General features: G+C 51.1%; 1 protein-coding gene across 1 annotated transcript; it reads left to right on the top strand.

Annotated features, from left to right (window-relative positions):
• Window positions 1-4,696: 4,696 nt before the first annotated feature.
• Window positions 4,697-17,121, top strand: LOC308462503 (heparan sulfate glucosamine 3-O-sulfotransferase 2-like). The gene is made up of 2 exons (XM_080980187.1): window positions 4,697-5,205; window positions 15,273-17,121. Exons 1-2 carry the CDS (start codon window positions 4,712-4,714, stop codon window positions 15,892-15,894), a joined length of 1,116 nt encoding a protein of 371 aa, XP_080836313.1. The 5' UTR covers window positions 4,697-4,711; the 3' UTR covers window positions 15,895-17,121.
• Window positions 17,122-23,422: the final 6,301 nt, after the last annotated feature.

Raw genomic sequence — 23,422 nt, 5'->3', positions numbered from 1 at the left:
ACCATCTGCAGTGATCATGGAGCCCAAGAAAGTAAAATCTCTCACTGCCTCCATTTCTTCCCCTTCTATTTGCCAGGAGGTGATGGGACCAGTGGCCATGATCTTCATTTTTTTGATGTTGAGCTTCAGACCATATTTTGTGTTCTCCTCTTTCACCCTCATTAAAAGGTTCTTTAATTCCTCCTCACTTTCTGCCATCAAGGTTGTGTCATCTGCATATCTGAGGTTGTTGATATTTCTTCTGGTGATCTTAATTCCGGCTTGGGATTCATCCAGCCCAGCCTTTCGCATGATGAATTCTGCATATAAGTTAAATAACCAGAGAGACAATATATAGCCTTGCCGTACTCCTTTCCCAATTTTGAACCAAACAGTTGTTGTTGAAATCAAACAGCCCATGGATAGAAGCTATTTTTTAGCCTGTTGGTACGGCTGATTATACTTCTATTTCTCCTGCCCAAGGGTAGAATATTAAAGAGGTGATGGCCGGGGTGTGAGTCAACCCTGAGAATTTTTCTCGCTCTCCTAAGGCGACTAGCAGACTCAAGGGACAGCCCAAAGCTTCTTTATTTTCATAGGAGATTTCCCCTGCTGTCACGCTGCCATTGACCTTCTTAGGTGCTCTGTGCAGGGTGAGTGGGGGGCACTCTTGGGGCAGGAGCGGACCTACTTTTGCCTGGTGCAGGGACTCAACATCACGTACAGGTGAAAGGCATAGGAAGCTGCCTTATACTAAGCCACTCTGTTTTCCCATCTAGCCCCAGCAGCATCTGCTCTGGCTGGCAGTCGCTCTGCAGGGTTTTCCCAGGCAGAGAAGGACCTTCCCTGCATCTCCTGCTTCTTGAACTTCTTTAACTGGAGATGCTGTCACTGGGGAGTCAACAGTGGGCCTTTTGCATCAAAAGCAGGTACTCTGCCTGCTCCTGTGCAGTGATCCCTCCTTAGGGCTAACCTGCCCGATTCTACCCCATTTGGTTCTGCCCTAAATGTACCAACAGAAGGGACACGGGTGGTGCTGTGGGTTAAACCACAGAGCCTAGGACAGAAGGTCAGCACTTCGAATCCCCATGACGGGGTGAGCTCCCGTTGCTCAGTCCCTGCTCCTGCCCACCTAGCAGTTCAAAAGCATGTCAAAGTGCAAGTACTGTAGATAAATAGGTTCCGCTCCAGCGGGAAGGTAAACAGCATTTCCATGTGCTGCTCTGGTTCGCCAGAAGCGGCTCTGTCATGCTGGCCACTTGACCCGGAAGCTGCATGCCGGCTCCCTCGGCCAATAAAGTGAGATGAGCGCTGCAACCCCAGAGTCTGCCACGACTGGACCTAATGGTCAGGGGTCCTTTACCTTTACCTTTAAATGTACCAAAAAGCCAATGGGAGGCATTTGCTGCTGCCACCCCCTGCCCAGTCACCCCAACCACAACAGCCACTTGGAGAACCCAGTGCACTGAGAGGCTTCCATTGGTTTCGTTAGGGTCTTTATCGCATCAGTGACAGATATGGGAGGATTAAACTGGAGTAATCTCTGTAATCTACTCAGCAAGATTAAAGCTCTTTCCTCCCTCCCCCCTCCCTCCACTACACCCACAAACAACTTTATCCCTTTCATTTCAGGGCTCTGCTCAAAGTGATTACATTGCAGGAGAGGGAGGGGGGCAGAGAGATACACCATTTAGCTTTCCAGAGCATGTTCAGTCCTGCATAAAGTCATGTTTCCTAAGCAGCCCCGGCCAGGCCCAGGGAATCTGACCTTGGCAGGGAATGACAATTTAAGTCCACAAACAGTTTGTCTTGGGAGTCCAAATTCAATTCATTGTCTCTGACCTAGGAAGGGAAGTCTGCCTGTCTCCACAAGAGCTGCTTTGTCAGTCACTTTCGGACATTATATTAAGTCTCACAAATACATGTGCATGAGGTTCAATTGCTGAAATACATTTTTTTGTTCTATTCCGTACGGGGGGGTGTTGGGGTGTTTTTTTGTAGGGAACACAACTGGGTAGAAAAATAGGATAGTGACTAATTATTTAGTTTCTATATAGATAGATAGTGTGTGTGTGTGTGTGTGTGTGTGTGTGTGTGTATTCTATATATACAGGCGTTTCCCCACTTACATGGAGGGTTATGTTCCCAGGCACCACATATATATGTGAAATTGTGTATAGTGGCAAAAACAATCTAAAAAACCAAACTCCACCAAAATCACTCCCTCCAAACCTCCTTTTTCAAACTTCAGCTCTCCTCAGGTCTCAATGGTTGGTGCAAAGGCTCATGGGATTGCTAGCCATTTTCCTGCTCTTTTCACATCATTTTTGCAGTTTTCCCATTCTTTGGGGGCCGTTTTGGCCCTTTTCATGCCTTTATTTATTTAATTATTTCCTAGCACCATGTGTATATGCGGTCATGTGCAAGTCAAACGTACATAAGCTGGGAGACACCTGTATTAAAAATAACTCTAAGCAGTGTACAGGAAACTGAAGCAGCAGCAAAATTTAAAACAAAATATTACAAAAGGGCCTCAGATGATGAATGCAGAGTCCAGGATGTTTTATATGGATTAAAACCAGCACTTTGAACTGGGCCTGGAAGCTAATTGGCAGACAGGGCAGTCAGGCCAGGATTGGTGCAATATGCTCAAACTGTCTCGCCCAAATAAGCAACCTGGCCACTGAATTCTGATGCTGCAGGGCAGAGAATCTGTTGTTTTCAGGCAGAATGAAGCGCCAACAGCCACGCCGCTGTGCCCAGGATTTCTTGATCTCACAGCCACCAGATCAGGAAACCCTGCTCCCTCATCTCAGATGGGCTGGGTTTAACACAAAATCACTTTGTACATCCTCAGAGGCACTCATTCCTAGGCTGTTGCACTGTGCCTTGGTGTGCCCAGACTCCGGTCAAGCCCTCCTTGCTCCTTAAGACTGGTACTTGCTCCAGGTTCATACGCCTACCCCATGAGAGCATCTAAGAATGAAAGAACATAAGAAGATCCCTGCTGGATCAGGCCAAAAGGGGCCTATCCAGTCTGGCATCCTGGTCTCCAGAACCGCCCCTTGTGAAATCAACTTGGCCAGGCTGGCAGAAGCACCACCTGCCCCAGGCAGAAACATCTCTTCCTCGCCTCCTTCCTCCTCCTCCTCCTCGCCCTCTTCTCCTGCTGTGAAACATTTGACAGCTTTGATCTGCCTCTCGCCAGAACCTGAAGAAGATATCAAGGCTCCTGCGGTTGCCTTTAATCTTATTTGCTCTCTGCAGAATCGCTTGGCGCCGCTGCTGGCTGCTCCCCCGGGGCCTTGCAGCCGGCCCTGGCGCTGTCCTCCCGCAGGTGAACATCCAAGGAGCAGGCAAGGCCCGCACCTTCTGCCCCTCCTTGCCCCTCCCCACCCACTCAGCCGTGTGTTTGTGTGTACGTTAATACCCGGGCAAGGGCCGCCGCTGGGCGCTCTTTGTGCGTCTTCAATTCCTTATTTGGCACGTCTCCTATTGCTCTCCGCTGCCACCAAAGCAGCCCTCGGAGCGCTGCGCCGCATGCAAAACGATCCAAAGCGCCACAGAGACAGCAGAAAGCCTCGCTTTTCAAAATCAATACAATTCTGCAATGAAGAAGCCGGAGGAAGAGGAGGCACCTCGGGCCACCAGTAGCTTCGGGGGCTCACGCTCTCCCCTGCCCTGCCCCCAGCAACCCCTCGCAGTCTGGAGTCCCCGGTTCGATCCTTGCAGCCGCCTGCACACAAAAGACTGACTCTCGGAGGTTCCCGAGCTGGGAAAGGCCCTAGGTGACAGGCTAGGCGGGTCAGCTTCGCGCGTTGTGCTAAAGAAACCCGGCTCTATTGGGGCATTAGCGTGTCACTGAGGCGGAGCGCAAAGATGGGTGTCATCCTAAAGGTGCTTCACAAAGCGCTGGATGCGTACTCCTCCGATAGGAGGCTGCGCGCACTGCGCTGGCGAGGCGGTGTGCGAGAAGGACCAGGCCGGCTCAGGCAAGCTGCGCAGTAGTGCGTAATGTTGGTGGCCCTAGAGGAGGAGGAGAAGGAGGAAGGCAGAGAGCGGAGCCAGAGGCTGCATCGGCAGCCACGGAGCCTCCTTGCGCAAAGGAGCCAACTGTTTGTCCGGGTAAGCGTGCCCAAGCCCACTGGGACTGCCCCAGGGCGCAGAGAAGGCACTCTGCACGTGGTCAGAGGCACCTGGTTCATTTTTAAAGGGGAAACTTTCCCGGGCTGTATGGGGATTGTTTTTGGATGTTTAAATTGTGTTCTCGCTTGCGCTTTGGCCGTCTTGGGATCCCTTGTACAGTATATCAATTTCAGAAAAGATCATCAGTCATAAGGAAAACGAAGAAGAGCGTCCTCCGACTCCCACTTAGAAAGGGGCATCCCCAATTCCTCCCTTATTCGACTCCCGTGACTTGTCCCAGTGCAAGGCTGGGGGAAACTGGAGTCCAGCCGGGGCTGCGATCTCCGCACCGGCTACGGGCGCGTCCGGGGCTCAGCCCGGCGAGGCGGCGGGAGTGTCAGGGCTGCCGCGGGGGCGGCTCCGGCTCGGCTGACGTCAGGCGCCCCTTAAAGCGGGGCCGCAGCAGGAGCGGGGCCGCCAGTGGCGGGCCGCCGAGCTCGCCTACCTGCCTCTCCGCTCGCCTCTCCGCCCGGCCCGATGCGCTTCCGACGACGGCGCCGGCGAGGGGAGCCGTGGCCCGCCGCGCCCGGCTGCTGGCGATGGAGCCATGGCGCTTAGCCGGCGGCGGCGGCGGCGCTGCCGGGCGCTGGTGCTGGGCGCGCTCCTCTCGCTGGCCGGCACCTACCTCTGCTACAGCCTCCTCCTCTTCTGCTGCGCGCCAGAGCCGGAGCCGCTGGTCAGCGGGGAGGCGGCAGCAGCGGCAGCAGCGAGAGCAGCCTCTCCCTGGACGGCCGCCCGCTGCCTGCCTGCTGCTGCCGCCGCCCGCAAGAAACTTCTGCAGAAGTGGCGCGCCTGCCCGGCTGCAGCCAGCTCCACCGCCACGGCCGGCAACGGCTCCTCCTCGCCGCCTTCGCCGCCGCCGCCGCCTGCCTCCCGGAGCGTGGGCACCAAGCGGCTCCCGCACGCACTCATTGTGGGCGTCAAGAAAGGCGGCACCCGCGCCGTGCTGGAGTTCATCCGCGGCCACCCGGCCGTGCGCGCCCTCGGCACCGAGCCCCACTTCTTCGACAGGCACTACGAGCGTGGCCTGGAGTGGTACAGGTGAGCGGCGGCGCAAGGGGAGGGTGGCAGAGAGGAGCGGCACTCTATACACGCGCGGGAGTCCCGGGCACTGGCTGAGCCTGGCTGGCAACCCGTCTCAAGGCTAGGTCTATATAGCTCGAATCTCCTTGCCCAAGCCATGACATATGCGCAGCAACGAGTTCTTAGAGCATGTGCAAAGTGCCTATCCCAGGGCACTGGGGGACTTTCCTCTTCCATGTGTCTTTTGGGCTCATGGGTGCTGGGCGTTAAGTCTTCCCCAGTTCCTTGCAGCTACCACACCCCCCCAGTCTATCCTCCTCTGGAGGCACCTCTCTGGGTGCGCGGAGAGGTACCGGGAGACTGAGCCCCCGAACCCCGCCATCTTCCAGGGCTACGCAGGCCGAGCGTTGCCTTTGCACATCAAGAAGGACTCCTAAACCTCGTCGACGTGTCTGCCAGCAAAGCGGACTCGTAGAAGGAAAACCCACGTCTCCCTCCCCCCAGCCAGCCAAGTCCAGGGGATAGAAGGCTTAAGATTATGAATTGTGCAGTGGTTAGCTGCGGAGCTGCTCGCCTCTCTAGGGGCGGGCCTGGCTGGCATTCTGGGTTCTCCAAATTAGAAGCCGTGGAGCGAAGTGGGGGAGCATAGGCATGGGACAGGTGGGGTGAGCTCCCCGGGCCCCCTCCCCTTGCCAGTCCACCTCCTCACTGCAGCAAGTCCTGCCTCATTTTGGCCATTTGACAACAGCCCTCACCCAAAGGAGGGCCTTCCCACGTGAAATATACCCAAGCCCCCTGACAGCAGCCAAAAACCCTGATGGAGAGTTGAGCTGGAAGCTTCGAAAATAGAGTGACTGGCAGGGGGCTTTGTAAGGGTGGGCGGCCCGGGGTCTTTATACACCATCCCTAGACCTCCTCCCCCTTTTAAAAACATAACTGCTTGTTAAACTTTGCACCCAGGGCACATTGCCCAGACCCCGCTCAACCCACCATCTTAATTTGCTCCAAGGCACAAATCTGCCTGCATCCATTTCTGCATGTGGCATTGTGGTCTTATGCCCTTTAAAGTACCCACCTGTCAACGCCCAGCTGGCTGGTGATGTACCAGCAGAGGGAGCCTGGCTTCCATTTTAGTTAGTCTTGCATTGCATTACCCAAAAGTTATTTCTGTTCTCTTTGTGTTGGGTTTTGGGCTTAAAAAATAAAAAATGCTCACAACAGCCCTGCGGGGTAGATTAGGTTGTGAAGTGCTTGCACAGGTCCACATAACAACTTCAGGACCATATCAGGCACCTGGCACCAGGCCTCCTGCCATGTTTGAACCCAGCAGCACACCCTGCACAGTGCTGCCACTTTGACTTGGGATCATAGCCACTTCCATCTGTTTTTATGCAGAAAAAGCTCCTCCTGTGCCACAGATCAGGGTGGTATTTAAATCTTCCAGGAGCTCTTGTGCATTCTCCACCTCCAACCCCTAGAGCTTCAGCAAGGAACAAATGCTTTCTCAGCTCCTTTGCTACCAGGCAAGTAGGCCGAGGCTGGCATCCTGCATTCCACACCCACCCGTCAAAAGGAGAAGCCTCTCCTCCTCCCCGGCCCCAGAGTTGCCCAGGAAACCTAATTCCCAGCCCAAGTGGGAAATGTGTATCATAAAACTTGCATTCCAAATCAGCTTTACAAATTGTGCTAGAACATGTGCATAATGTGGGTCTTTTTAACTGGGGAGCCTGAAGCCAAGAAGAGCTGTTTGTGGACCTTGTCCCCGAGTCTCTGCCTTCAGCTGGGTCTGAAGCACTTCCAGGAACACATAGATCTTGTTATCCTCAGAGGAATGAAGCCTCGGAAAAAGCTGGGGTGGGGGGGTGCTGGGCTGGGGTGGGGAGGATCCTTTGTGGTTTCACTTGCCTGAATATGGGGCAGGAAGTACTGTCAAGCCAAGATGTGCTGCCCTTTGCAGTGGGACTTAGAGCCCTTTGTACCTGTGTGATCTCAAGGTGTGCTCTTTCCCTGCACATCCCTAGTGAGATCTCCATTCTTACCTTCAGGGCACTACTGCTCAGCAGAGGTGTCCTGCCTGCTGGCACAACCCCATCATGCCCAATTAGCTGCCAGCAACACACTGAGTTACACCATTTTTTGAGCTAGCCTTCACCAACATGGCACCCTCCAGATGTTTTGGATTTCATCCCCCATCATCCATACAGCCAGCATTGCCTGAAGTCAAGGGTGATGGGGACAGGTGGTTTATGCAGTCCCTGGGCTGGCCACGTGTCCTACCTCAGATTCAGTCCAGCTGTCCCTTGGAGGTGGCAGCTGTTCACATAAGTGTATCAATGTTCAGGACTAAGGGCAGGATTAGGGAGCAGGAGCTGTGCTGGGACGCCTCCCTGCCTTGAGAGGAATGACGTACTACCTTCAGTATCAGGTCATTGCTTGACTGGATTGGGTGAGTGCGTGAAGATCCTTTGCTAAGTTGCACCAATGCCTGGTAGATCAGGGGAATGCTTCGGATATAGACTATCTTTAGTTCAGCAAAGCCTTTTGATATGTTCCCTCTGATATTCTTGTTAGCAAGCTGGTAAATTTGGGGTGGGTGATACTACTGTAGCTGGTTGATGGACCAAAGAATGGCTCTCAGTGGCATCTCAACAACCTGGGGAGAAGCAGGGTGTCACAGGATTCTGTCCTAGGCCCCGTGTTTGAGATCTTTAGAGATTAAATGGACAAAAGAGTGGAGGGGATACTTATCAGATTTGCAGAGGATACCAAACTGGGTGGAGTAGCAAATAGTGCATAAGACAGAAACAGGACCCAATATGCTCTGGATAGGATGGAGAACTGAGGTCAAAACAATCATAACCAATTTCAACAGTGGTAAGTGTAAAGCAGTAAGATTCAGGATGGTTTACCAGCAGTCAATGTGAAAAGGATCTAAGGGGTTTAATAGAATACAAGCTGAGTGTAAGTCAGCAGCGTGACAGTGCAGCAAACAAGGCTCAAGCCATTCTAGGCTGTATCAACAGAAGCATAATGCCCAGGTCTCAAAAAGTAATGGTTCCACTCTGTTCTGCTTGGGGTCAGATCTCACGTGGGACATTATTTCCAGGTCTGGGTATTGCAGTTTAAGAAGGATACAGATAAACATGTTCAGAAGAAGGTGACAGGAAAGGTTGAAGGAACTGCATATGTTTAGCCTGGAGAACAGACAATTAACAGGCAATATTGTTATTGATGTTTTAATTGTATTTATAAAAGTACTTGCATACTGCCTTCTCACAAGGCATCAAGGCACTAGCCATCTTCAAATGTCTGTAGGACCCGAACCAAGAGGTACAAATGGTAATTAAAAAAATATTTAGACCATATTTAGAATGTGAAGGCAGTATAAACAGTATGACAGGAGAACTAAACTGCAGCTGCCTCAGAAGGGTGTGGGCTGCCCTTCATTAGGTTGTCACCAGCCTCTGCCTAAAAACTTCTATTTGGAAGCTACATTACACTGAGTCAGACCACTGGCCTTTGTACCCCAGCAGTGTCTGCACTGACTGGCAGCAACACTGCAGGTTTCAAGCAGGGTGTCTTTCCCTGCCCAATTTGGAGATGCCATCAGGGATTGAAACCCCCGCCCCCCCCCCCCCGGGCTCACTGAGTTACAGCCCTTTGCCTGAAATGGATTCTGTTACAGTGGGCTTCCTGCACTGGCAAGGGGTCAGTCTCGATGACCTTTGGGTTCCCTTCCAGCTGTATGATTTTACATGGACAACCTTGCGTCAAACACTCACCGCAAATTATTTCAAGTTAGGTTGTCGCGAATTCTGCCTTCCTTCGCACTGAATGACTGCATTGTGTGGGCAGGTTTATTTGCTGATAATCTACACTTGAATTGTAGGAAGCCATGAATAAATATACAAATCAATAAATATATATTTGAGTAAAATGAAGAAGAAGAAGACTTCAACATGTGCATGGCCAGCTAATGGTGGGGGATGAGGCTCTGCTTATGTGTCCTCTGGGGGGCCTGCTTCGTGCTCCAATCCATCTCTACCAACTCACAAAACAACATAAGGTGCCCAGGCAGAACAGCTAAATGAGACTTTTCAAGGTTCATGATATTCCTTCAATTTCCAACACATGCCAGAACTGTAAAAGAAAGCAGAGTGTGCTGGACTGATTTGGCTCTTGCAAAATGGAGCGCCTAACCTGCTCTGGGCATGGCAGGTCTTGTCCTCCTGTGTATAATAGGATGGGCTCGAGTTCCTTTGCCAAGACGCCCTGGAATGCAGCCTTGGCATGGATGCCAACACCTTGAGAGAAGGGCAGAGGGGGTGTCAATGGGATGCTGAGCAGCAAGGAGGTGAGCCATCTCCCCACCCCTGGGTGGCTTGACCTTCTGGCAAGCCAGCCAGCCCTGTTCTGTGTGCTGCTCTTTATGGACGGACATTCAATGCTGTCTCCTGCTGGCTGGTTCATCTCTCTGCATGTTGGCTCCTTGAATTGGTTGTGGTCTCAGACTGAGAGCATGCAAGGGCTTGAGAGGAAGGTTCTCTCCCCCAAACCTTGCTGCAGCCTGATATCTCTTCTCTGGAGCTGCTTCTGTGCAGCAAACAGCTGGTGCTCCTTGCCAGCCCTCTGGTGACTACCCTGCCCTCCTCTTCCATCCTTCTCTCTTTGGGATCTGGCTGTCCCCCTACCTGTTTGCCTAACAGACAGTGCTCTAAACAGCAGCTGATATTAACAACATCTGCAGAACTTGAACTCTTGCAGTCTTATGCACCACCTGACTTGCTCCTGAGTGATCACGCCAGCCAGTACTCTCTCCCTGGGCACGTAACATTTCTTCTAAATGAGCTTTTAATTAAAGAATAATTATTGGAACATCTGAGTTTGCCTGAAGGGCAGAGGATGTGCTGCATCTCCACTGCCCACAAAGAGGGAAGGTTTTCTGGGTGCTTTTAATGCCTGCTGAATTGCCAGGGCATGTCCCACCTTCTGCCCCACTGCTAGCAGTCTGCAAAGCTTTTGCCTGGCATTTGCCTTTTTCTGTGGCTCGGGACGCCACTTCCCTTTGCTACTCAAAAGAAAAGCCCTTTTGCAAGCCAATGTGTGGTTTTAGGCGTGCCATTCGTTGTTGTGGTCTGTAATTCCTGTAATGCTTTGATTTTACAAAAAAGAAAAAAAATTATAATTTTTGTTTCTCAGAGACACTTTTATTGTTTTGGGCTAACCAGAGCACCATTTCTTGCGACGAACCTGCACACGTATTTCTTGCAGGAAAAAATACACTTATGAGCTTATGGGACTATTGGAAAAGAAGGGAGGAGTCACTGACTTATGTCTACTCACAGGTTGGGGTTAAGGTATAATGTCCCTTCTCTCCCCCCCCCCCCCAGCATTGGCTTTTTACCGTATTTCTCCACATTTGCTTGGCTGACTAGCCCTGCTTGCTGTCTCCAGTGAGAGGCAGGCAGCATTCTGCCATTCTGGGACCAAGCCTCATTGGCATAGCCATGCTGGTTGGCTGTGCTGCAATTCTGCGAAGAAAAACAAAAATTAAAAAGAAACATTTATGGGCATTCTTAACAAATGTGATGAAACTAGGGCTGTGTATGTCTGTCAGTTTCAGTTTCTCTCTTCCTTATTTCTTGTCTAAATCTTAAATTCAGTTCTGCATATTTCCACATCAGTTTGTGAGTTTGTTAGCTATGAGTCTTGCATTGCAGGGGGTTGGACTAGATGGTTGCTTGGGTCCCCTCCAAGTCTACCATTCTATGATTCCATGGATTCTCATGAAAATTCACCAGCCATTTTAGTGCAAAATTCTCCCGATATGCACATTTTTGCAAAGCAGTTTCCCCTTACTGGGCATCGTCGTGTGCCATTTTCACTAAATAAGTGCATTTTTGTACATGTTATTCCACTGGGGAACGGCATGCAAAATTCAGAGGGGTTTTACTTTCAAAGGATGGTTTTGTGTTTTGGCTCGCATATTGCTTCAGAAAGTGTGAATTATGTGGGCTGGCCTTTAAATGCAAGTGGGTGGGGTCCCTCTTTGCTGGTCAGCCAGGGCCAAAGCCATTGTCATCTTCCTGGGACCTCATGGGCATGGCAAGTTGTGCCACCTGCCTTAACTAGCCAGGCACTTCCTTGCCAGCTAAATCACGGGGAATTGGCCCTGAGGCCATCAAGGGATCTGTTTATCTCTCCTGTGAGAACTCCTGCATTCTGAGTTTGGCAACTCTGGCGCTGAAGGATGGGAGAGAGTGGAGTTTTTGCTGTTTGCCGTTTGGGAACCTTGCCAAGCTAAGCACTTCATTTTCCTGCTGACAAGTGACTAAGACCCAGGATTATCCTGAAGTCAGCTGGCACGCTCTGCAAGGAGAGACTTGGGTCCCTGCCTGCTCAGTCTTCCGCGCACAATGGGGACGACAATGACACAAACAAATATATTTACTCTTCTGTGTTGCAAATGGAACAAGCATCGGCTTGGGAGAATGAATAGGGGGAGGGGGGTGGGCAGGAATTCTGGCAGTGCCTTGGGTGGGGCAGAGAGCATGTGCGCAGAAGCCACTCAGATGCACTTTTCAAATCAGCCTGCCTCTGGGAGGGAGAGCGTTTCTGAACGTGAGTCAAAGGCCCACCCCCATGGGGGGAGTCTTGCACAGGCAAAGGGTTCTCCAGTGCCTGATCCATCCTGTCACAGCCCATAGGGAGAATTAACTCTCCTCCTGAGAGAAGCTTTGCGCTGCTGCAGCCCTGCCTAAGGTGACTGAGCAAATCACACTCAATTTACAAAGGGGAGCAGAGAGGGCATCTAGTCTTCTGTCCTTGCGGAGCCAGCTTTTTCTCTCTCAAGTCCCACTTACTCACACAAGGAGCATGAACCCAGGCAGGTGGGGGAAGTCTGTAGGGGAGAAGGCAGCCTCTCTGGTATATGGGGCAGCTCTGTAGAGAGGGAATTTCACCACTTATGGGCTGCCACAGAGATGTCCTCACCCAGGCAGCCACCACCAAGCTTCCAAGGTTGGTGGAACTACCAGAGGGGCCCCTCTGCTGATCTTAACACCTGGGTCTGTACGGAGGAAATTGACTTCACAGGCTTAGGAGCCAACTCCCAGGGACTGAGGTCCCCCCCCCCTTAAAATATTTGCGGAGGTTGCCCCCCACAAAATTCATGGGCATTTCCATTCAAATGGTGTGCGTGCCAGATCTTGTGATCAATTATGTGGGGTGACACTTACATGGCTCCCCCAATATTTTATTCAAGTTGGCACCCCTGCTCTCAGGTATTTGGGGCCTAAGTTGTTTAGGGCTTTAAAGACTAACATGAGTCTCTTGAGTTGAGCCTGGAAATGAAGTGGCATAGAGCATAGAGCTGGTGTTAGTCTTCCCTGCGCCAGGAGGTTTCTAGAGAAGACATGGTATTCCCCTCCAGCTGCGCCAACAGGGCATGCTGGAGATCAGGAGGCACATCTTACTGCTGCCACCACCCTAGTCAAGTACCTGAGTGGCATGTAGGTTTAATTGGCCCTTTGCTTTGCTCTGAGCCTCATAAATCCAGATTATGAGTCCTATTGTTTAAAGGCTGTCAGCAAGATGCTAATTCAGTGTCAGGGAGCCCCTGCTCCCACTGCTGGGTTTAGATCACAAAAACAGGTTTGGGTCATCCATCAGCGCCAGACAGCTTTATAAGCAGCTCAGCGTTGGTGGGAGATTCATAAAACGGCTGTTTCATTAACGGGCCACCTCTGGGCTTAATAAAGCTCTATTCCGTGAGGAATTGGGTCCATGTATTTAAAAAACAAAAATTACAGGTCCTAATCAATTACAAAAAGTGCAGAATAAACTGCATTAATAAATTAGAGGAGCAGAGCCAAGAGCTCTCAAAATCTGCAGAATGGAATGGTGGCGTTTGCAGCCCCTGAGCAACAGAGGAGTGCCAAGGTGGCAAGAAGGGAGGGGAGTTGCAGGCGGAAGAGGAGATAATAAGCAACGGTTTCAGCTGGAGAAAGGGAAAGGTGTGTCTTCCCAGCAACCATGCATCTTGCAGGCTGTGAAAGTCTCCCTGGAGGGGAGAGAAGCCCCACAGGCTGAAATGCACTTGATTTTGGCTCCTTTGTTTCTCACTTGTCCAATCTTAATTCAAGTTCTCCACATTTCTGAAGGAGTTTACAAATTTATTTTTCAGAAGTCGTCATGAAAATTCACCGCAGGCACAGCATGCGAGGACTAGTAAGGGGAGGGCGCCTTTGCAGTAGGGCATTGTTTCATTTTTCCATTCTTATAAGACTGACAGTTCAAGAGAAAAATAGGGAAACCATTAGTATCCAAGTATCTGGGGAATTACCATCAGTTAATGTTTATTATGCCTTAAATCCTCTCGATTTGACAAACATGGCAATGCTGACTGTTCTCTTCTGTATTAGATACTTATCGAGAAACAATGCTATCTTAGTGCAGACTGCTCTGCTGCTGTTTGACACATGAAAATCATTGTAGCCGTCAACAAAAGCATAAATGCATGTCTGGACAGGCCCCCAAATGAAGGCCTGACTGCACTGCAAAAATAAGGGCTCCACTCCACCAGCCTATAGTGGCTGACCCTTTCCCACTAATCCAGGACTTCCACTATTAGAATACACTTCATCTGGTCCTTAATTAAAAACAACATTCCCATATGCAAGTAAAAGAAGGATTGATTTCTTTTCTTGAATAAATTTTATTGGAATTTAAAAAGAGATATACAAAGAATATTTTTTTAAAATTTCTTTAAGTGATAGATATTATAGAGATTTTCTGGCTATGATGATGAAATAATCACTGCCTTGGATAACTTGAATATGGGGCAAGGGAATCCTTTCCATCCTCAGGGAGTCACACTTGTTGTGGCTTTTTAAAAAGATGTCCACAGCAAGTACTATGGAGACAATGATGTTATAGAACAGGTTTAATATAAGGACCCATGGAGGGCAGGTGGGAAGTCTAGCGATTTGGAGGAATCTGTAAATGTGAATGGTAGTTTTGTTATAATTATATACTTATAAAATAAAATAAAAACTATTTTTTTAAAATTTAAAAAGTTAAAAGTTAAACGGGGGGGGGGGGGGCTGGGAGATGTCCTCAGCAGGTCCAAATGGGTGTTTCTGGACATTTTGTGGCAAAGAAGGGCTACCAGTCACCTCCTGACCATGCAGAGATGGTTGCTGGTTCAAGGGTTGCTGGCAGAGACCAATGGCGCATCTAATCCATCATTTTCTTCTCACATGGCCAATCAGATTCCCCAATGGGAAACCAGCAAGCAGGACCAGAGCACAAGAACAGTCTCTTCTCCTGTGGTTTGCAGCAACTGGCATTCAGAAGCATTGTGGCTTCCAATACTGGAGGGAAGCCATAGTCACCTTGGCTAGCAGCCATCATATTATAGAAAAATAGAAAAGTAGAGTTGGAAGGGTCCCTGTCAGGTTTCAGGGAATCCGATCCCTCCCTCAGTGGCAACCAAAAAGCAGATTTGCAAACAAGGGAGTTCTTAGAACATAATTTATTCAGCATTCAGAGAGACAGACAAAGAAATGAAGTCTCTGTTAAATAATGGCATTTCTCCGAGTAAAGGCCAACCCTCTCTGTCTCATCCTACGTCATCCCTGCTCTGGCTTATCTGAGCTTTCTGCCTCTGAGCTTTCTGTTCTACTACTCTCAATGCACGCCTGGTCCTGGGGGGGGGTGGAGAGGTCAGGAATGCTTCCTAGAGACACTGAGTCCGTCAGCTGTCTCTCCCTGGTGCTTCTTCTTCTTCCTGCTGTTCCTCTTCCAATATTTCCCAGCTTCTCCCCTCTGCAGCCTCTGAACTATGCCCTTCTGCAAACCACTGTTCTGAATCTATACTGTCCTCCTGTTCTTGGGAAGGTTCAGGAGAAGGGATGCAGCTCCCATCATTCCTCCTCACTCCTGACAGTCCCCAAGGGCCATCTACTTCACACACACCCCTGCAGTGATAGCCCTCCTGTGGGAGGGAGCCGTGTGCGAAGAAGTCCTCTCTTTTTATTTGCTTTGCAACTGACCTCTGCCTGCGCTGCCTTCCTCTCTTGCAGGCGCCTGATGCCCCGCACCCTGGAGACCCAGATCACCATGGAGAAGACGCCCAGCTACTTTGTCACACGGGAAGCCCCCCGGCGGATCTTCAACATGTCTCGGGAGACCAAGCTGATTGTGGTGGTGCGCAACCCGGTGACCCGGGCCATCTCCGACTACACCCAGACACTCTCCAAGAAGCCTGACATCCCCACCTTTGAGGGCCTCTCCTTCCGCAACCGCAGCCTGGGCCTGGTGGACACTTCCTGGAGCGCCATCCGCATTGGCCTCTACGCCCTGCACCTGGAGAGCTGGCTCCAGTACTTCCCGCTCTCCCAGATGCACTTTGTCAGTGGCGAGCGGCTCATCACCGACCCGGCGGGGGAGATGGGCAAGATCCAGGACTTCCTGGGCATCCAGAGGCTCATCAGCGAGAAGCACTTCTACTTCAACAAGACCAAGGGCTTCCCCTGCTTGAAGAAGGCCACCCCCGGAGGCACGTTGCCGCGCTGCCTGGGCAAGTCCAAGGGCAGGACTCATGTCCAGATCGACCCCGAGGTCATTGAGCAGCTGCAGGACTTCTACCACCCCTACAACGTCAAGTTCTATGAGACGGTGGGCCAGGACTTCCGATGGGAATAAGCACTTGGACAGAGAGCAGCTGTGATTTTTGGGGGGAGAGGGGAGTTTCATACAAACATAGGAAGCTGCCTTTGACTGAGTCAGACCATTGCTCCATCTAGCTCAGTATTGTCTGCACTGACTGGCAGTAGTGGCTCCACAGGGATTCAGGAAGGGGACATTCCTAACCCTTCCTGAGATGCTATAGGAGAGGATTGAACCTGGGACCTTCCGCATGCAACGCAGGTTGCTCTGTCACTGAACTACGGTCCTTCCCCTTAGGAATAAAGACCCCAGCCCTGATTATTCTGAATGAACGTAGGAAGCTGCCTTCTGCTGAGTCAGTGTCCATCTAGCTCAGCATTGTCTACACTGACTGGCAGCAATGGCTCTCCAGGGTTTGCAGGCAGGAGTCCCTCCTAGCCCTTTCTGGAGAGGCGCCATCGGGCATCCAACCAAGAACCTTCTGCTTGCAAGGCAGGTGCTCCAACCCCTGAGCCCTTCTCCCTCCACCCCCTCCACTGGGCTGCCTTGGCCTTCCTCTTGGCCCATGGCAAATGGTTGGCAGGAGCAAACATCCTGAAGTGCCAAGGGGTGCCTGTCACCACCACCACCCTGACTTCACTGGTTTGTGGCCACACACTGCCAGTGCCTCCTCCCCTGGTTGCATTTTTGCACATGGGCAGCTGGGCTGGGGGAGCTCCAGAAGGTCCCTTTCTTTGGTGCAATGAGGGTGTGTGATGCCCAAGGATGGATTTTATTTTTTAATAATGATAATACATGCATATATATATTATATATATACATAAATATAGTCTATAAATCAATATCACTGCCTAGGCACTACTTGGCACCTGAGATATCCAGGGTTTCTGGTTTAAGACCCTTCAGAGCAGCCCTCAGGAAAAGGAGCCAGAATGTGAGATCTGGGGGAGCCATGGTGGGGGTACCTACCCTTCCACCTGCTGAAAAAGTGAAAGGGGTCCCACACCTGCTCAGGGGGTGTCAGCCTCATGCCAAAGGACTGGGCCCCTCTGCTCCTTCTCTTTGGGGGGCTTTTGCGTGAGCCCTGTGTCTCTCCCCGCCCCCCACGCACCGTCCTGTTACGACATTTCTGTCCTGTGAATAAAGCACAGATTTCTGCTGTTACGGGTACTTCAGGCACAGCCCCTTCTCCCTGTTCAGGATGTGACCCGCCCCACCCTCCTTGTCCCCTCCTCCTGTGAAATAAAATAATGCAAACATCCATCAGAGAGAGATTTTTCTCAGTGACGCTGGGCGGGGGGAAGGGAGGCAGCTGACCGGGTCCTTTTCTTAGGTGAGCCTCCTTAGTGCTGCTCTTCCCTCCAGGGCAAAGGGTGTGGAGGGGCTGCTTCACCAGTCCCAGCTGGGAAAGGCTCTCTGTTTCGCCTTCTACCAAAGCTCTGCATTCAGAAGCACCCCAGAGGCCACAGGGGGTGGACATTGTGGGTGCCCTGACCCCAGGCACAGAGGATGAGCAGGCCCTGGTGATACTTGTGAGCAGGACACCCTGAGTGCCAGTCTCCCTCATGACCACCCTTTCACCATGCCCCTGTGAGGGCTAGTCAGTGAAGATGCCCTTTGACCAGTGTAGATGCTTTGGCTTCAAGATATCAGCTACGCCCACACCTGGCATTTGGAGCCCATAGAATGCACACACCCCTCCAGAATCCCAGGAAGTGCAGTTTGGCACCACAGAACTACAAATCTCAGCGCCCTTAAAGGTAAAGCGACCCCTAACCATTTGGTCCAGTCGTGGCCGACTCTGGGGTTGCAGCACTCATCTCGCTTTATTGGCCGAGGGAGCTGGCGTACAGCTTCCGGGTCATGTGGCCAGCATGAATAAGCCACTTCTGGTGAACCAGAGCAGCACATGGAAACGCCGTTTACCTTCCCGATGCAGTGGTACCTATTTATCTACTTGCACTTTGATGTGCTTTCGAACTGCTAGGTTGGCAGGAGCAGGGACCGAGCAATGGGAGCTCACCCCGTCGCGGGGATTCGAACCCCCAACCTTCTGATCGGCAAGTCCTAGGCTCTGTGGTTTAACCCACAGAGCCACCCGTGTCCCTTAAGCTGCATGAAATGTATGGTGTGGACGCAGCCAGAGAGAGCAACCGGCCTTGGGTCACCCAGTGACCTTTGTGGCTGGTTAGTGGGTTGATCCGGGTTCTCTCCACCTACCCACCCCATTTTAACCCACTGGCTTGGCCTCTCTACGACCTCCTGCTGGAGGGAAGCAAGACCCGGCTGACTTTTGGTTCACCTGAAGCAACTGTCAAATCAGGCTCCTTTATAATGTGGGAGCAAAGTATCCCTTTCATTCCCCTCTTTGATCTTTCTCTGTGTGTGGTTTTTTAAAAAGAATGAGAACTTTCCCCTTGAACGTTGCTCTCACCCTCCTATCAGCCCTGCAGGGAAGCAGAATAACCTGATCATGGCAGAGGAGGTGAGGAAGTACGTAGCAGCATAGGCAGCTGTCTTATACTGAATCGCCCCTACTGGTCCATTTAGCTCAGTACTGTCTACACTGACTGGCAGCGGCTCTCAAGGGTTCCAGGCAGCGGGGTCTCTCCAAGCCCAGCCTGGAAGAGCCACTAAGGATCTCGGGGTTTTCTCAGATGCAGGCAGAAAGCAGAGCGGCAATGGTGGCAGCAGCAGCAGTTCCCCTTCCTGGAGCAAGAAATAGGTGACAAGGAGAGGTGATGGCTGCATTTGTGCCAAAGTGTTGCTGCTGGAGCTGCTGCTCCTACCTCCTCCGCCTCCTCCTCCTCCTCCTTGTGCCAGGGACAAGGCAGGCCACGCGGCTTGGTGCACAGCCAGTGGGGATTTATGGGCATGCTTAATAGGCTGTTTTATGGGAACCCGCAGTCCTAATTGAATGTCAAGTGCTGCTCTGAATTGCCTCGGAAGGAGGAGCCTCACCTCCTCTGCTCCCAAATTAGTTCTCAGCTTTAATAGGGGCTTCTCCGTTTGCAACCATGTGGGGGACAAACCAATGGCTCAAATGTAATTTGGGGTGGAGGGGAGAGAAGGAAGAGGCTTTGGTTCTGCTCAGGGTTTTGAAATTGTCCCAAATATGGGGGAGACACACTGGAGTCGGGGAGCTGGTGGAAGTCTGGTTCCTGAAATGCCCTGGCTGGAGTTGGCTCTCCTAAAGAGAGTGAGACCCCCAACTCTTGGCCGCAGCTAGGCAGTACAAACTGAGCTGAGGCTCAAGGTGGTAACTCCAGCCCCCACAACCTGGTGTGCTTTTTCTGCATTTGGTGAAATAAAATGTTAGACTTGAAGGTCAAACACACGCATGTCAACTGATCTTGGATTTCAGTCTCAAAGTGCCCCGGTGAAATGCAAGAGCAACTAGATTTGCAATGAAATAGCCTTGCCCAAGTAAGCTTGGGGGAGAGGGGCTCCCCCTGGAGTTGTGGTGTCTCCGTTGCCCTGTAAGGTGCCAAGCAGGAGATGAGCAGAAGTGCCAACATGGTTTAATGTCCCACAAGTCTGTCCTGTGTGGGGTGGGTGGCAGCAGGGCGCAGGGCAGCTTTGGCTGTCAGAGTCACCCAACCCCTCAAGAGACCCAACTAGGAAATGCAAAGGGGGAAGGTTCTTCACTATGGCACACAGAAAAGGCTATACCCCAAAGTCACATCTCCCCTGGGCCTTGTGAGGCGAAATGGGCAGGAACCAGTGGGAGAGTCCTGGGCTGGGACCTGGGAGACCAAGGTTCAAATTCCCACTCCAGCATGAAGCTTACTGGGTGACCTTGCACCAGTCTCTCAGCCTAACCTACCTCACAGGGTTGTTGTGAGGATAAAATATAGAGCAGAAGAACAAGGGGTGCCACCTTGAGCTCCTTGGAGGAAAATGGGGGCTGTAAATGATATTATCAACAAGCACAGCTACTACTTGGGTGGTCTGTTGCCCACCCAAGATGTTCTGCTCTCTGATCACCCTCCAGTCTCTGGAGGGCTAGGCTTGGCATGGCCCCTGGAAGCTGTCCCACTAAAACCCAGGCATCCATTCCAATGGGTCCACTCTGAGGAGGACTCACATTAACTACAAGCCATAGTGGGCTATTAGCCACACTAGCAATGAAGTCCTCTTGTAAACTGGCCAATGTTCGTGGAACGTGCTCTCTCTCTCTCTCTGTGTGTCTCTCTCTCTCTCTCTCTCTCTAAGATGATTTTATTAAAGCCAGAACATGTTCTGAGACACATCACTAGCAGCTGTTTGGCACCTGGGATCTGCACCCTGGGTACCAAGCCACCTTCAGGGTTGTTTTGGCTTGAGAATTAGGGCCACACAATCTGGGTGCCCCCTCTTGCCAAAACGACACTTTCGCAGCCTTATCCACCCTCTTAGCCCCAATGCTGCCTCTCACTTCCATATTGCCTTGGCTTTTTAATCATCTTTTGACATTTTAAAGCAGTCTGATCGTGCTCCCATCTGCCTGTTCCTAAATCTTCCCTCATCCTCCTTGAGGGAAGCCCTGGCAGATGTCCATGGCAGGAGGGCACAGATAATATGCTCAGGAGGCAGGGCTCAGGCACCTGCAGGATTGCTCTAGGGAGGCAACCTATGGGGGGGGGGAGGTCGGCTGAGTGCCCCACCACTGCCCCTCAGCCACCCCCAAGATGCCTTGGCAGACTTGCCAGGATTAAAGGCTCCTTTTGCAGAGACTGCTGCCTTGTCAACGGAGCAGAGGGCAGCTTTGATGCATCCCCCAGCGCAGGCACCTCCTATGGCAACCCACCCCCCCTACCCCCACCCCGGCCTGCAGCATAATGAGTCCCACCTTTCACTGGGAGCCAATAAAGCCACCTGTTGGCAGCTGATTTGCCTTGCTGAACAGCAGACTCCTTGAATCACCCATCGATTTCTGCAGGAAATCTCAGCAGCTCCTGTCAAAGGTGGCAATTTGCCACCAGCATCTAAATCACCAAGGAGCCGTTGCCACTTTCCGTTGCAGAAATGGTTAAATTAGAGCCATCTTGCAAAGGCATGGGGAGGGTTTTTTTTTACGTGGAGGAGGCAGCTCAGGAAAGATTCTTGAGTCAAAAGTGCTGTTGCTGTGGGAGAGGGGGAGGCAAGAGAGCACAGAAATCCAGAGCCAGCCTCAGGCTGCCCCTCCCTCTACACGCTGACTGGTGCAGCTCCAAGCAGGCAGTTTAAGACCCTGGACTTCATTTGCTTGCTTTACACAGGTGATTTATAACCTGCTCTTCATTAAAATCAATCCCTGAGCAGGGAAATGAATCCCAGGGTGGGAACTTAACAGTCTTATGGACAGAGACCCACCTGTTTTAGATAGTTGTGTGCTCAATTACACAATTAGTATCTCTCCGGCTGACCCTATCAGCCGCAGCCCCTCCACCACCATTCCATGCTATGCTTCGGATTAAGAACTGTCTCTACACTCCTAATATGAGCAGCGAAGTGGCCAAGTTTGCTGATCTTAGAATTGCAGAACTGCAGAGTTGGAAGGGTCATCTAGTCCAACCCCCAGCAATTCAGGAGTCTTTCACCCAATGTGGGATTCGAACCCACGACCCTGGATTAAGAGTCTCATGATTTACCAACAGAGCTATCCAGCCTCGGCGTCCTAAAAACAGAAAGAGAAGAGCTCCAAAAGGACCACTGCAAACTGAGTGAACGGATGGTAAATGCAACTGAGTGTAATCAAGTGTAAAGCAAAGCACGTCAGGGCAAACAACGTTTAATTTCACATATACTGTATGCTACAGAGGTCTGAACTGGTGGTGACTGTCCAGGAACAAGACCTTGGTGTCTAGTGGATAGTTCAAGAAAGAGGTTGAACTAAGGGCGAGTGGCTTTGAAAAAGGCAAATTCCAGGCTAGGGTTCATTAGGAAGTGAAAATAAAACTGCCTGGATCATAATGCCAAATCTATTCTATGGTCACCTCACCTCAAACACAATAGAGTAGAATTGGAAAAGGTTCAAGAAAAGGGCAGCCAAAATGACCAAGGGAATAGGGCAACTCCCTTATGAAGAACAGTTGCAGTATTTGGGATGTGGAGGCAGAGCATAACCCTTGTGGTTGGTAGCCACTGGTAGCCCTCTCCTCCATGAGTTTCTCCAATGCTTTTTTAAAGCCATCCAAGTTGCCTCCTGCAGCAGTGAGTTCCACAGTTTAACTATGTGCTGTGTGAAGAAGTAAGACTTTTAAACATTAAGCAGAATGAGACAGCAGGTCATGGGGGACTGGGGTGAGGGGGACAGTGGAACACTAGAAGCTGACTCGTGCTGGGAAGCAGACCATTGGATCACTGACCTCTGGATTACCTCCTACACAGAGTGGCAGCAACAGCTCTACAGGGTTTCAAGCAGGGAACATTCCCAGCCCTACCTGGATAGGCCAGGCAATAACACAACTCTGGGGTCAGCTGCAACATGGAGGTTCCCAAGGCAACAGAAATGCAAGGAGCAAGTTGCCATCATCCTGTGCCCCACCCCAACACCACGGGAGCATCCCCCTTGAGGTCCATGGGTATAGGATCAGGCTGCTCAGTACAGAAACACCCTATCATGAATCCCAATTAATGATGCCATCTTTATTTCACACCCGCCAAGCCAAGAGTCCATCAGTGGGTGATTCCTATAGGATTTTGCTGAGGCACTACATTACCCTACATTGCCCATTGTTTTCTCAAATTAGCTATTGATTTATACACGGAACCGCAATTATTCTCTCCGGCACTTAGGAATTTAGCTAAGTGGCATCTCCTCGTCCTCCTTTCCCTCCTCCTCCTCCTCCTTGCTGTCTTCCACCCCAAAAGAAAACTGGGTCTGATGTTACATTAGGAAGTTTGGAGCATTTTGGTCAAGGGGACTCTAGCCTATCCCCAAGGCTTTCCCATGAGGTGAATGGTATATAGAGCATCTGCTTTGAAGTCAGAAGGTCTCAGGCTCAATCCCCAATGGCAGGGCCATGAATGTCCCCTGCCTCAAACCCTGGAGAGCCATTGCTGCCGGTCAGTGTAGACAATATTGAGCTCAATGGACCCTGATGGTCTGAATCAGTCCAAGGTAGTTTCTACTATTGCAAATGTTCATAGGAGCCAACTCCAAGGGGCCAAAGTTCCTTTGCCCCTCCCCAATAAAATATCTGAGGGGGCCCCAAAGTTGATGGACATTGCCATTCAAATGGTGTGCATGTGCAGTGTCTTGTGGCCAATTATGCAGGGCGGGGCTTACCTGGAGCTCCCAATATTTCATTCAAGTTAGCACCCCTACAAAGATTAATAACTCCTCAAACATTGGGTAGGTGGGTTGAGGGGCTGAATGGGCTTTAAATGTTTGCCTTAGTTGGCAAAGTGGCACAGGAAGTGGCTGGGATTCTACCCCAGAGGGGACCCTGAGAAGCTGACCAGGGTCTTTCCACCCGTAAAGCCAGGGGCTCCTGGTCTGCTGCCTCCATGTCTCTGTTGGTGGAGCTGCCCTTACCAAACTCCTGGGACTCTGAAGTGGTCAAGGGTCTCCTCCGGTTGGTTCCTACCCAAGTGGTGT

This window comes from Podarcis pityusensis (genome assembly GCF_964106645.2).
Source record: "Podarcis pityusensis genome assembly, chromosome: 14".
NCBI lineage: Eukaryota > Metazoa > Chordata > Lepidosauria > Squamata > Lacertidae > Podarcis > Podarcis pityusensis.
Note: the sequence above shows the minus strand (reverse complement) of the source record. Positions and strands in the feature narration are given on the sequence as shown.